This window comes from Neolamprologus multifasciatus, chromosome 9, assembly GCF_963576455.1.
Source record: "Neolamprologus multifasciatus chromosome 9, fNeoMul1.2, whole genome shotgun sequence".
NCBI classification, from domain to species: Eukaryota; Metazoa; Chordata; class Actinopteri; order Cichliformes; family Cichlidae; genus Neolamprologus; species Neolamprologus multifasciatus.
The window spans coordinates 12,945,779-12,960,042 of record NC_140447.1 but is presented as its reverse complement, the minus strand read 5'-3'; the positions used below and the strand labels follow the sequence as shown (position 1 = coordinate 12,960,042).

At 40.7% G+C, this 14,264-nt stretch overlaps 1 protein-coding gene across 1 annotated transcript; it reads left to right on the top strand.

Annotated features, from left to right (window-relative positions):
- Positions 1-1,028: 1,028 nt before the first annotated feature.
- Positions 1,029-14,225, top strand: rec8b (REC8 meiotic recombination protein b). Its single transcript, XM_085172187.1, has 18 exons — positions 1,029-1,214; positions 1,324-1,392; positions 1,588-1,730; positions 2,847-2,922; positions 3,361-3,478; positions 5,584-5,650; positions 5,758-5,825; positions 6,535-6,616; positions 7,408-7,465; positions 7,644-7,836; positions 8,193-8,327; positions 9,198-9,273; positions 9,672-9,850; positions 10,090-10,129; positions 10,218-10,293; positions 10,384-10,485; positions 13,368-13,474; positions 13,659-14,225. The coding sequence occupies exons 1-18, from the start codon at positions 1,159-1,161 to the stop codon at positions 13,748-13,750; spliced, it is 1,737 nt and encodes a 578-aa protein (XP_085028313.1). The 5' UTR covers positions 1,029-1,158; the 3' UTR covers positions 13,751-14,225.
- The last annotated feature ends 39 nt before the right edge of the window (positions 14,226-14,264 follow it).

Sequence of the window (14,264 nt, the reverse complement as noted above, 5' to 3'; positions counted from 1 at the left end):
TTTTTTTAAATGGGATGAAATAGGGACCAGTCTAGAGAAGTTCCTGGAAAATCAGCAACATTCTCTGAGAAATAAAAGCCAAACAAAAGCATTTGAAAACTGACTCACAGTTCAGTTATATTGATTTTAATGTGTCTTCATATTAGGACTAAGAATAGGAATAATTTTTCAACATTACATGATTATATATTGCATTAATCATTACTTAATAAATTATAGAAATGTTAGCAGCAAAAGCATAATTAAAGTACCATTCTCTGAAAGAGGATAATTTTGCTCTAAAGCTATATTTTTAATCTTTATCAAAATAATGGCATGATAACTCAACAAAACTGAACTTTCTATACTTTCCTATGCTATGCCATCACAGTCTAAGTGCTATATTTTATATATCGTTTAGTAACTATGAAAACTTTACATAAAATGTTTTAATATTTTTTAAATACTAGCAAGTATACAGATAGGGAACATACAAATATACATGCATGTGCTACAGTGCTATTATACATTATGACACTTCATTCTGTGCTTGGTTGAACTGTTGTATAAAATGTTTGTATACCCCATATACCTGTTGGCTCTCAGTGTGCCCTACACAGGGAACATACAAATGTGCTTCAGGCAATTATATTATGATTATAAAAAACATAAATATAATCAGTTCAAATACTTTGCATTTTAAAGTTTTAGTGTTTGTAACTAGTATGGCTGTGAAATAAATAAAACAAAAATAAAAACAAAAAAATCCATTTGTTCACAAAGGGAGCAGAGTTATATAATATTACATTAAATGGGAACAAGTAAAACCTAAAGCCATATAGTACTTGAGTACTGCTATCAGTCTTAATCATCAGTTTTAGAGTAATTTGATGCCCTTTTTAATTGTAAGGCTCTATGTTAGTTTTTCTTTAAACGGGTAAAGTCTAACATAACTACTCATCTTACATTTATTTATGCAGCAATGGGTTTATTTTTAGTACTTGAACGCATCATGGGTGTTTACTATCGTGTCCTGAATCTGAAACCGGATTGGTGGAGCATGTTTTGAGGCGGGAAACCGAGACTTAAATTTCGGCAAAGATTGGTGTTTTAATCTAGTTCCTAAACTTGGTCCTCTTTTCTTTAACTTCTTGCATTTTTATTTACAGATAAGACGAAATGTTTTACTACCCCAATGTACTCCAGCGACATTCTGGATGTTTTTCCACAATTTGGTGAGTCTACATGTTGCTTCAAAGCCATTAGCAAGAAGTCCTGATGAACATTACCTCCTGACTAGCTAACTGTTATGTCAAAATTTTGTAAATGTGTTTTGTTATTCAGGTTAGCAGCCACTAAAGGCATCAGGGTGACCCGCAGAGAACTTCTGAGAGTCAATGTCAAGCGGACCTGGTATGAATGTGCACGTTTTTGTATAGCAAGGCTGATAAAATTGCTAAAGTAGATTAGCAAAGGTTTAGACTAGTTTAGGTTACTTAGTTCAAACTTAGCACTTCACTACATCTCCATTTGCCAGTAAATTGTGCAGCTAAGTTTTACTGTGCACATTTAGTCAAGATTCATCTGCCTAATTTTGAATGTTTACAGCGGGGAGATTTTGGACTATGTGACCGCACAGGTTCCTCCACCACAACCCAGCCTGCCCAGGCCTCGGTTCTCTCTGTACCTGTCCTCTCAGCTGCAGTACGGAGTGGTTGTAGTCTACCACAGGCAGTGTGGCTTCTTGCTTGGTGAGGAACAAACAGAAAGACAGCAGAAACAAGAGAAACTAAAATCATGTGATCAGCCACATTCCTCTGCTTTCCCTACACACTGTGCTGCAAGTTGAGTCACTGAAGTAGTTGTCAAATTTGTATACAAAACACTGAGGAGATGACTAACATGGATTAAAAAAATAAATGGGAATCATTTCATGGTAGCTTGCTTATATAGGATTAGCAAAAAAAAAAAAAAGGGAGTTGGTTGGCAAAATGATTTTCAATTGAACCTAAAAAACCCAACAAAAACACTAACTCAAATAAACCAAAAGCAAAAACAGAGCAGCTTCATTATTTTTCATGATTGATGTTAACTGGGGAAAAAAGCCCAGCTTGTTTACTTTATGCAAAACACATCAGACAGATTGTGTTTGTCACCTTCTCTCTGTGTCATGAAAACTGTTTTGGTGCAAAAACCAAAACAATGCTATCATCCCAGCTCCCCCTGATAAGTGTGATTTAGAAGCCAATATGGAACTAATGAAAGCAACATCATCAAACACAGCGCAACAGTCTCGATTCATCAGGTCTCAAATTGCAGCCTGACGATGATATTGCATCCGACAGATTCGCAATCATGCTGCTGTCATGGTTGATGAAAACGGTGAAACATAATGCAGGATGATCAGCAGGAGGAGATGCCAAGAAAGCAGCCATTGTCTGCAGTGGCATTTAATTTCACCCACCAGTACAATAAAACCTCCAAGTGTGTGGGTATGATGTTTATATGGTATTATTAAGCAGGGCTTAGTGGAGTTTGGTATGGTCATTGTAAAATGGGACACAAACATCCTCCCTGCTCATTTTTATTTTTCCAGACATCCATTTTTTTATATGCTTATTCAGTTGAAGGTCCTATGGGGCTGGAGGCAATCCTGGCTTTGGGGGAGAGGTCGGGTACATCCTGGACAGGTTACCAGTACAGGCAACCTAAATACTCTTAGTACCTTTTATCAATGAGGATGTTGAATACACATGTTAGCTTGAAGTGACCTTTAGTACATTTGTCACTGTTAACTTACATGTGATGCCTTTCTTGCATCTCTGTTTTTTTGTACGAGTCGTGTGCATAATTTTTCTGTTTTCCAGAGGAGGTTCAACAAACCATAGACCGCCTGCTGCGCTGTAAAAGATGTGTACCTATAGACATGGCTGAATCTGGCAGGTCTGTGTATGCACGCACAGTGTGCTAATCCACAGGGGAAGAAAGTTTTGTCTCTTGCGGCATCTGAAAAAAAATAGCAGAACTGTCAGGAAGTTTTAGCTGTTTGGGGAAGTGTGAGCTCACAGGCTTGTTGTTGAATATTTATGAGATGACAAACAGATTGTTTGGAGTAATAAACAGTAAAATGGAGAATATGGCGTTTAAATGAGTGGACAAATGGCTCTCCTTCCCTTTAAATAGCTTCATCAATGTTTCATAAGCCACATTATGGAACAGCAGTAATGTTATGCACTTTGCTATTTATTAATCCATTTTGTGCGATATGAAGGAGCTCTAGTCTTATTCCAGTGATATTTTATATTATTAGAAACTGCAAATTCTAAAATGTGTGCAGTGTTTGAATATGTTGAGTAATAACATTGGCGTATCACACTGTAGGAATGCTTTGGATATACCTGACATCCTGTACATGATGGAGGAGGCAGAAGGAGCTCAGGATCCCTTCTTTGGTATCATGGAATCTCACTACCTACCCAGCCCATACAAATTACCCCAGGTACATACAGCCACCATTATACACCAGTATTATATATGCATGCCTCTGTAATATGTCAGGTAAGCTACAGAGGGACTGCAGTCAGTGTTGAAGGTCACGCTCTGTAAGCATGCGGGTGAGAGGCAGCAGTAGCTGCTACTATTACAATAATGATTAGATTTACCATGAATCATAATAATAGAAACTTGCAGGATTTCACACATGCAGGCGAACTCCTGTTTCCAAAAAAATCTTCTGACTTGTAAAGATCAGTTCGGTGTTGAGCTTCATATGCAAGACTATTTGTGACATTTAGTCCTTATCCTAACACACAGACAAACATCTGATGTCCTGAAATTGTGACTGGTCATATAAATGCAGAACTTACTGTTATTTCACACAGTTTTGTTTGTTTGTTACCACAAATTACACATGCACCATTTACTTGGATTATTGTTTTATGGTAATGTTTACAAATGGGCTTTGATCAGTGGTTTTTGATCAACGGTCATGACAATTAGCATATTAATGATCAAGGAGCTGACCTCGCAGCCCATTGTTCATTCAGTGGGCTGGTTTCAGTTATTGTGCAAATGTACTGTTTATAAGGTTGGGGAAACCTCCAGTCAGTTGAGACTGAAGAAGTCACTTGGATAAGTGATGAAACGTTTCTCGCACTAAAAAACGCCACGTCCAGGTGAACAGAATCAACCTTTTGGGGTTTACAAACCTAATTCCAAAGAAGTTGGGTTTGAAATAAACTGGGGGGAAAATGCAGTGATTTACAAATCTCATAAAACCACATTTTATTCACAATAGATCACAGAAAACATATCAAATGTTTAAACTAAGAGATTTTATTATTTCGTGAAGGATAACACCTCATTTTGAATTTTTACGGCAGCGACATGTCTCAGAGAAGTTGGCATGGGACAGCAAAAGGCTGGAAAAGCACTGAGTAAGTAAGAGGTACAATAAAGAAACAGCTGGAGGAACATTTTGCAGTTAAGAAGTTACCTAGTGAGCAATGTGACTGGGTATAAAAAGAGCATCTTAAAGAGGTTTCTGCAGAACAACTTCAGAAAAAAAACTTTTCACCATATATTTCATCATCTACAGTACATAATCATAATACTCAGAAGATTAAGAGATCCTGGAGAAATCTGTGTGTGCAAGGGTCAAGGCCAAAAATTAGTATGGGATGCCCATGAGATGATCTTCAGAGCCTCAGGTCTCACTGCAATAAAACAGGCATGTGTGTGAGCACAATTCACCATGCCCCTTTAAAATGCAGGTTAAAGTTCTTATCGTGACAAGAAGCCCGATATGAACGTGATCCTGCCCTTCTCTCGGCCAAAGCTCATTTAAAATGAAATTATTCTGTTATAGATGCCCTATAGTTCAGATTAAAGAGAAGAGGAATCATCCGGGTTGTTATCAACACTCGGTTCAAAAGCCATCTCTGATGGTATTAGTGCCTATAGTATTTGCACCTTGCACACCTGTAAAGACACCATCAGTGTTGAAGGGTGTAAACAAGTTTTAGAGCAAATGGAAACATTTGGCATGAGAAATACGACAGAGAAGACCCCGGACTGTCGGGACTGTATTCCTCTCCCAAAAGTCCAGCAGCTGCTCTCCTCAGCTTCCAGATGTTTACAGACTGTTGTTAAAAGATGAGGGGATGATACACAGCAGTAAACGTGGCCCTGTAACAACCTTTTTGAAACATGTTGCTGCCATGAAATTATATTTTTTTCCTGAATTGTTGCATTCTCTCAGTTTAAACATTTGGTATATTACTATATTACTGCTACTGTGAATAAAATATGGGTTTGTGAGATTTGCAAGTCATTGCATTCTGGTTTTATTTACACCTCGAGTCGTGTGGCAATGGGGTTGTGCACTATATTTCTCCCTGCTTACAATACTTCATAGTGTTGAGTCTGTTAAATCACAGTGAATAACTCCTTGCTGAGTGTGGGTGCTGTAAATCTGGCAGACCTGGACTTGAACTTTGTCCTCATAATCTGTAATGAGTAGAATGAGTCAACGTTATATGGATTTAGAGGATCGCTGCACTGCATCATAAGTGTTTTTTACATGTTTGTGTTGTGCGCTTCCAGACGGGGTTTGTGATTGAAGATGTTGGTTCACAGCACTCCCTGGTGCCCAGTCCCCACACCACACGAGGTGAGATGAAAACTCTGGCATTTTAAAAAGCTGTAGCTGCTCCCCATTTCAATCTCAGCTACTCTCACATCCTTGTGCTCCTAATTCCTCCTGCAATGTTAAACCAGGTTTCAGGTCACCTCCAGCTGCCATCACTCTAACTGAGAAGGAGCACTTCATCATCACCACTGCTGAGGTAAACTCTCTGTCATAGTGCGGGGACAAGAAACACCCCAGTCATCATTTTTAGTTACAGCAGGCGTCCTGGTGAATCACTGAGCCAGGATGTGGACCGTGTGCCCACAACATCTTCAGTTAACATCTTTGTCACAAGCTAGAAGCCTGCTTCCTGTGTGCCTCATGCTTTGTGACGAGGGAGCAGCATCAAAGGCAGAAGATGTAGTAGACTGTCACATGTTCTTGTGAGAAAGATGTTTACTGTTAAACAAGGCCAGATATTTATAAGAACTCTTATTTTGAAGTGCTCAAACCAATCCAGTGTGTATAAGATGAAGTGAAGTGAGTGGTGTGAGGGAATGTGGATCAAAATGACAGACAGAGAGAAAAGAAGGAGGAGGGATGTTTTCCTACTGTAAGTCGAGCAGGACCATCACACAGTATTAGCCTCCTCGCTCTGTCACTTAGAGACTGCCGATGGCCTCATGAACCGCATCAGCTGATGATATCCATTTTGGCTTGTTGAGATCGGGCTTAATTACATCAGCCTGCGTGCACAGTTTGCTCACAGAGACATGCTGCTCACATCCCTGTTGCACTGTCAGTCTCATGAGTTTAGTTTTGCTATGCAAGCAGAAACATGGTAATATCTGTACTCTCAGCTCTGTTGCTGCTGCTGTATTTTTATTTCTGTCTTTTATTCACGCGTCTTACATTTTCTGTGTCAGGATTTCGAGGGAGCTGATCTTCCTGAAGCTACAGCCAGAGAGATTGACTTGTTGATGGACCAAGCTGACCAGTTCCATAAAGGTGTTTCTGTCAGACTCATTGATTGTCCTCTGTGATAAGCACTGTGCACATATAACAGGGTTTTATGTGTTTAGCCTGACGTCATGTTTTAGCTTTGCAGAAATTCTTATCAGCTCTGCAACACGTCCCTCTCGTGCACAGGGTATTTTCTCTGCCTAGAGAAAATTTTTGGCACTGTCTTCTAAGAGGTTTTAGGAGTGGCAAAGACAGGTCACCCACATTTGAAGCTAGCTTCATTAATTCCAAGCCTTGAAGACGTTTTTGTTTATGAAATCCTGAGAAATAACAGGAAAAGGCATCGATTTCTGCCAAAACCGGAACTTATTTACTTTACTGTAAGCATGTGGTCACCTACAACAAGACCCCATTCTGAGTCAGGAGAAAGCCTGTTGTAATGTGACTGCCCCCATCAGCCGGGTCAAATTCTTTGTGCCACGGCTATAATTGGAAAAAGAGCCGCTCTGACCCCATGAGTGCTTTTGCTACCAGAAAGAAAACATTTATTTTCTGGAAACTGGTTGGTTTCATTGGAGAGCAGAGAGGCAGAAACTTTAGATCGCCTCTTCTGCTCTGACAAAAATTATAAAAGACAGGACAACATGTGAGTAGCTTGTATTTAGTTCCAATTTTCTCTGTTAAAACATGGGTGAGAGAGTAGAAAAGGATTTTTTTAGGGTCTTATTAGAATAGATTTAAGCCACTTGATTCATTAGTTTGGGTCATTTGGTGAAAACTGTTAGTTTGTATGTGTCTTGTTTCTCTGAGCGTTGTGTACAACACGTGTTAAACAGATGCAGAGGAGCAGACAGAGGAGAACAGCTGGAAAGGAGCCATGTCTTCTGCTGATCAGTGAGTCCTGGTTAGAAACAAAAGTGACAAACATGGTTTGTGTTTCCACTGGCTGTTACAGCCCGTGCACAGAAAATAGACCGCAGACTTACAGGAATATTTATGTGTGTCTCAAAGGTGTGATAACAGTTTTTGTCTCATGAACATTTTCAGTGTCGTGCTACGTGTGTGTTTCCAGGCTGGAGGAGGTGGTGTTGGGGACAGACCGGGACAGTGTGTGGCTTCTGGACGAGGAGACAGGTCAGCCTATGGCGGTTCCTTTGGCAACCATTGCTCTAGAGATGACCCCTGTACAAGTTGCCATGCCATCTCCACCCTCTAGGGCATCTGGGAGAGAGGGGGACAGAACGACAGAAAGGCCCTGTGATGAGGTGGGATAAGGAGGACTGCTCACTTTTACTGTTTTGTGAAAAAGTAAAAGATTTCCGGTGTGTCTGTGTGGGATGTATCTGAAAGGCTCTGGTTTTTGTTGATGGAAAAGCAGCTATTAAAGCTATGTTTTATTTTTAGGCTATTGAACGATGATTGTGTAGGAAACACTGTGATGACAGCTTGTTTTTATGACACCCGTAGCCCAGTGACTCACGAGCAGTTTGTTTTGTTTTAGAAAGAAATAATAGAAAGCATGTGCGGGTGTGTCAACACGGAGCTGCATATTTTCCAGTATGCGTACCCTGGACTGTTAAGTCATTGCACTGTAAACATATGATTGTTGCTGTGCCACCAGGTGGCTGCTCCTCCTCTAAGGAAGCGCGGTGGAAGACGCAGGCGTCAGCTGGTCTTTGCAGACCCTCAGGTCCAGATATCTGAAAGAGTGATGGAGGAGCAGATCGGGAACCCGAGGGCCGAGACGCTCAGACAGGTAGTTAGAATAAGATGACATCACTGAACTTTTAAAGATTTATCTGAATTAATTCAGTCTAAATATTTCAGATTTTGAATGACAGTTTGCATCACATAACTGCTGGAGTTATGTACACATTTAACAGCTTCTTTTCTTCTCAGACACATATAGACCTTTTCCATGAGTCTCTACTCGACTTGACTCAATCCATTTTTTAGGGCTTTCTGTTAGACTTTTTGTTATCTCCTGTCGGATTTCAGGTGATCCAAGGCAATCCGAAAATGTGTCGTCAACAGACTGCATGCCAACAGTTGGCCAGTCATTGGCGTCATGAGAGCTACACAAAAAACAGCGCGGTCCCTGAGTCTGACAGAAAGCCGCTGTTATTGTGTTTGTGTCACATGCAAATCACGTCACGGGACTTTTGTCCGCGTTACTATAACGACCCACACGTAGCAAAGTGGTACTCGATTGTAGTGGAAAACAACCAAAATGGAGTTGAGTTGAGCAGAGTAGGTATTAATGGAAAAGAGGCAATAGACACAAAGACTCCATACTAAAATCCGTCTTCGCTGGATGTTCCTGGTTCAGTTGACGGGGATCAGTGGTTGACTGACCGATTTTCAGTCTCTGCTGTTCTGTAATCAAAGTCTTGCCATCAAAGTGTCTATTCACCAGGGTGTCTGTTAATTAAACTCCTGCTCTCCACTTCTATTCCTTCTCTTCCCACTGGAATAGTGCTTATTGATTTCATTGCCTTCCTTCTTTGTTGCTCCTTTCCTGCCTTCCTGCCATGTTTAAATTCCTGTGATATGCTGAGATTGGTTTCCCTCCCTACTCCCTCGCTGCACCAGAACCTTTACTCTAAAATCTTGTTTTTTCTCTCAGTCAGACGTGTTCCTGGACTTCCTGTCTGTGACCACGCGTGCCACTCCTGCTCAACTCTTCAGCGCCCCCTGTGGATGTAAGTACCAGGAGCTACACAGTTACTGTTGACTGAATACGAACCATTATTTCTAAGCCTTTTATTCCCAAGTAATGAAAGCACAGACGGATTGAGCAGTATAAAATCCCTTAGAGTTCCCCTGTGCATCATGTAAGGAAGCCTAATAAATAAAGAGAGAGAAATGCTGCAACTTGTCTGTTCGCCACATAAATGTTGTACATGTTTCTAATCAGCTTCAGCCTCACTGGGCCTCTGACAGTGTTTGCTAGTATTGAATACATCGCTTCAAAGCAGCATGTTAATAGGTGGGGCTAATCTCCAACACAGTCATCAGCTATAGTGAAAAAAACTATAGCTGTAGAGAAGAAAAAAAACTATCGGCATAGCACCCTGTCTGCCTTTTGCCCTATCTACAGCCCTCCTTCACTCCGACCTCCAGACGCTATGGAAACAGCAGGCCTCACTTGCCGTCCTGCCCAAACAAGAAAAAGAGAAAGGGGAGGAGGAAGAAGAAGAGGAGGGGAGATTGGGGTCAGAGCAAGAGAGAGAGATAATGAGGGCAGAGAGGAAGAGAAGGCACTCATCCATGAAGGAGGTGGGTCTGCGTACATTTAACCATCGACGAGGAGGATTTTGATGTAAAGTAGTGGTAATCTTACCAAACTCCAGTGTAATGCCATCCTGAATTCTGAGAGGGTGTTTGTGGAGCCAGAGTTGTAATAATAAGGCTTATCTGGTATCCAGCTAGCCCGCAGCTCAGTCTGTTCAGCTCATTGGTGAAATAAATCAGATTATAAACCTCATTTCTATTTCTTTACTCTCTCTCTTTCTCAGATACCCAGTGATTTAAGACTGCAAAGCACAGAGGGCTCATGTAAGAAGAACTCTCATCTTCGACACAGATTACTTAGATTTTTTTAAGAGCACAAAGCCACTCACTGCGTGTTTGTGTGTGTAAGCAGCTGTGTCAGATATGATGCTGGACATGTCCAAAGAAGATCGATCAGTAAGCGATGCCGTTACTTCCATCAGCAGATGGTAAGTCTCAGATGGATAGAAAGATGGACAGCTCGGTGCATAAGAAACAGATCACTGTGTGTTTGTGTGTGTGTGTGTGTGTGTCTGCAGGTCTCTGCAGGAGGAAGTCCAACAACCAATGGAGCCCATAGCAGAAGAAAGGATTGAGATGCCCGAGGCTCAGAGTTACGCAGACAGCAGGGACATGCTGAGGTGCTTTGTGCTGCAAGAAACACTCTAAACATAAGCTAGCAAACACGCACAAACACACTCACACTGACACACAAACATACTTTGTAACTCCAAGAAATGCATGAAAGACATTTGCAGCTGTGTCAAACTCAGTCTCACTGATGCCCACTGTTTGAAATGAGAGTTACATTGTGGACCAGACCTATAGATGTTATTGACGTTCCTGTCTTTACAATGTGGTCCACATGAATCCTGAACTATATGTTCTCATTATGGCGCCCACACCGCCAACTCCTAACAACCTGCTCATCAGCCTGAGTGTGACAGTTGCTCGTAGCATGAATTCGATTAAACAACATCAGTCCTTATGTAAAAGCAAAGTGGGAACAAAGTGCTTATTTGTAAGTCTTAACATGTTAGTGGCTGTGTGGGAAATATAAGGGAAAAACGCCTCTGATCTGATGGTTTACATATATAGCTTAAGCCAGGCAGTTCATATGAAAGTGGGTGCACAAGGAAAGGTTTTGAATTGTAAATTAAGTTTGCAGTTTATCTGGAAGCCCTCATCTAAATGGTCTACCTGACACTGCTTGCCTCTTATCAGCTCTGAGGGTTTCTTTCTTGTATATTCAGTATATCAATAGAAATGATATTCCCTGAAAACAGAGATCGTCTGTTGCTGATTACATGCGCAGGCCTCTCTGTACTCTTTGTAAAACAGCGAACATCTTTTGAAATTGTCCACCTCTGCTTGCTTTGTCCCACTCTGTGTCGGGCCGCTTTTATGCTCGCCGTGACGCTTGTGTGGCGGGTGTCGTGGGATGATTTTTCATCTCATCCTGTGTCGTGAGACATGATCTTTGTGACACATCGGCCGGTCGTGCAAGACCGTGCCCGTTTTTATGATTATTTTAATAATAGTTCTGCACAGTAGCTCAGAGACACACGAACACACAGGGGGAGATGTTGCAACTGTTTAGAAGAATACCGCAGTGGCTTCTTGCACCTTAACAGTGGGAATAAAGACGAGCGAAGCGACCACTGCAGAGGGTGTAGTGGCACCTTTAGCTCATCAGCTTTAAGGTGTCATGGAGGTGTGCCCACACAGCCCCGACTGAAGGAGTTTGACGCATGTGTTGCAACATAGGTAAACATGTAAGAGTCACTGTGATAATACAGGATGCTGAAGGATCTTTCTTTACTTTTTAATCCTTTCTGGCTCCTGAGTGCAGGCTCTTTGTTAATGCTGCCCAGCCTCCACATGCGTGTTAGTGCTCTAATATCCACTCATGTTGAGATCTGAAGAGTCCACACTCTGTTGCCAGAATCGCCCCAAGGTGATTAGTTTTTGTGGCACGACATGCTACTCTGCTCTTTGTATTTGAAGGTAGGCTGTGGCAGACTTTTAAAGGTGAACCATTAATGGCTACAGTTTGAAAACTAGGACAACTAGTCTATTTATTCAGAGTTCCAGCTGTGTTGGTTGAATTGCATGAAGAGAAACACAGTGACTTTCCTTTTCTAACGCAGGCCAAAACAATGCTTAACAACACTCGTAATCTTTATCCAGTGTGTGCCAACAAACAGCATCTGAGACATTTTCACATCCTTGCTTATGTGACAGTGTTGGGGTCACTCGTCTTTTAATGCAAACTTGTCTTCAGTGTTTTCAGGGATGTTGCACTGAGCTGTCATCTACACACTGAGAGTCTCCCTGTTGGTTTGATCTGGTTTATGTCTTGGAAAACTCTCATTTTTATTCAGTTCATGCGTTAGACAGTGAAACTGTTGATCACAGTGCATCTATAATTATATTCATGTCCGGTAACATGTATAATTGCATATACACTTTTTGCCTCCAGCATAACAGGTTGACCTGCTTTCTAAGTTGGTGGACATTTGCTTTGAAATTCTAAACAGAAAGGAAGCAGCAGACCTGAGGGATGAGTCTGACACGTATCCCTGACTGATTTTGTTTAAATGTCAAATACTGTGAAAAAGTATTTGCTCCCTTCATGATTTCAGTTTTTGTAAATTTTCACATTTTAGATTTTAATATCAGACAAATACAACCCAAGTAAATACAAAATGCAGTTTGGTGAAATTATGATTTTATTTATCCAAAACTACATATCCCTTGTGTAAAAATGAAATAACCGCCTAAGATTAACAACTGGCTGCACCACCCTTGGCAGCAAGAACTACAATCAGACATGATTGATAACTGATAGTGAGTCATTCACATCACTGTCGAGGAATTTTGGCCCACTCTTCTTTTCAGAATTGTTTTATTGGAGTGTTTTCCCAAAAGTCTCTGGGAACATCAAGATGCTGTTTAACAGATGTGAGTTGAGCCTTTGTGTTCTGTTTGCTCAGCAGTGGTTTTCTCCTTGGACTCTCCCATGGGTGCCATTTTTGCCCAGTCTCTTTCTTATCATTGAATCATGAACTCTGACCTTAACAGAGACAAATGAGGCCTTGTCACTTTTGCGACCTCCTGGATGAATCATTGCTGCGCTCTTGTAGTAACTTTTGTAGACTGGCCACTCCTGGGATGATTCCCTACTGGTACAGTTTTTCTCCATGTGTGGATAATGACTCTCACTTTGGATCACCGGAGTTCCCAGACTTTAGAACTGGCTTTGTAACCTTTTCCAGACTGACTGATGCCAGTGACTTTTTTCTTAGCTCTTTCTTTAGATTGTGGCATGATGTGCTTTTAGCCTACTTTACCTTGTTGGACGTGTTGATTTAAGGGATTTTTCACATTTTCACACAGGACATGGAAGGTTTGGGTAACTTGGTTTTCTCAATAAATGAAATCATTGTTTAAAAAAACGTAATCTGTACTTCCTCGACATATTTAAAAAAAAACAAACAAAAAAAACACATTTCTTTTCCAGCTGGATCACCTTCAGCCTGCAGAGGTTTGGTGAAGTCATCTTTGACTCTCTGCTGCCCCCTGAGGCCAATCGCTCCACTGCAACTGACACATTCTACAAACTGCTGGGTATGGGAAAGACAAAAATGGATTTTATTGATTTTTAGAGCTTTGAAGAATGAGGTGGATTGATGTGTCATTAAAGCTGACCTTTCACAAACTTCCCTGCATTGTACAGTAACAAAGGCTGTCACAGAGTGCGGTCTCTGTAACATGTTTAATGGCCCTATTCTGTGACGCTTCCTTCCAACAGAGCTCCTGTCTGCTGGACAGGTGACCGTACATCAGACTGAGCCCTACAGCAGCATCACCATAAGCTCTGCTAAGCTGACGATGGCTGCCTGAACACACCTACAGCATCCAGCTAAAACCTAGTAGAGATTCAGCTCATCTGAACACATTGTTAAATCCAGTTTTTAATCAATAGCATATGAAGATTATTATATGAATTACTTTTAATTAAACATGACCCTTTTTTAAAAACAAAAACAAAAAACCCATCAGCGTTTCATGTTTTTATGCTTGGAAATTCAGTATTTTTAAGGATATTTTTAAAAATGTTATCCTACTCATGTGGTTCAGATTTATTGCTTATATGGTTATATTTTCAGGTGTTTAAACATAGAGTGTTGCAGTTTGGACTGAGTGTTGTATTATTATAGCTTTTTTTCTTTTGCTTTATATTTTTATTTTCTCTGTTAAAAATATTAAAAAGGATAAAAATTAACTCCACTTTTATACAGTTTGTATTTGCTGTGTTAAATTTTAGCTCTTTAAAGACTAAAACCTTTAATAAAATGTTACTTATTCTTTGCATCTCAAAGGACTGGACTTCTCTTCATTGTCATACGATGACTGA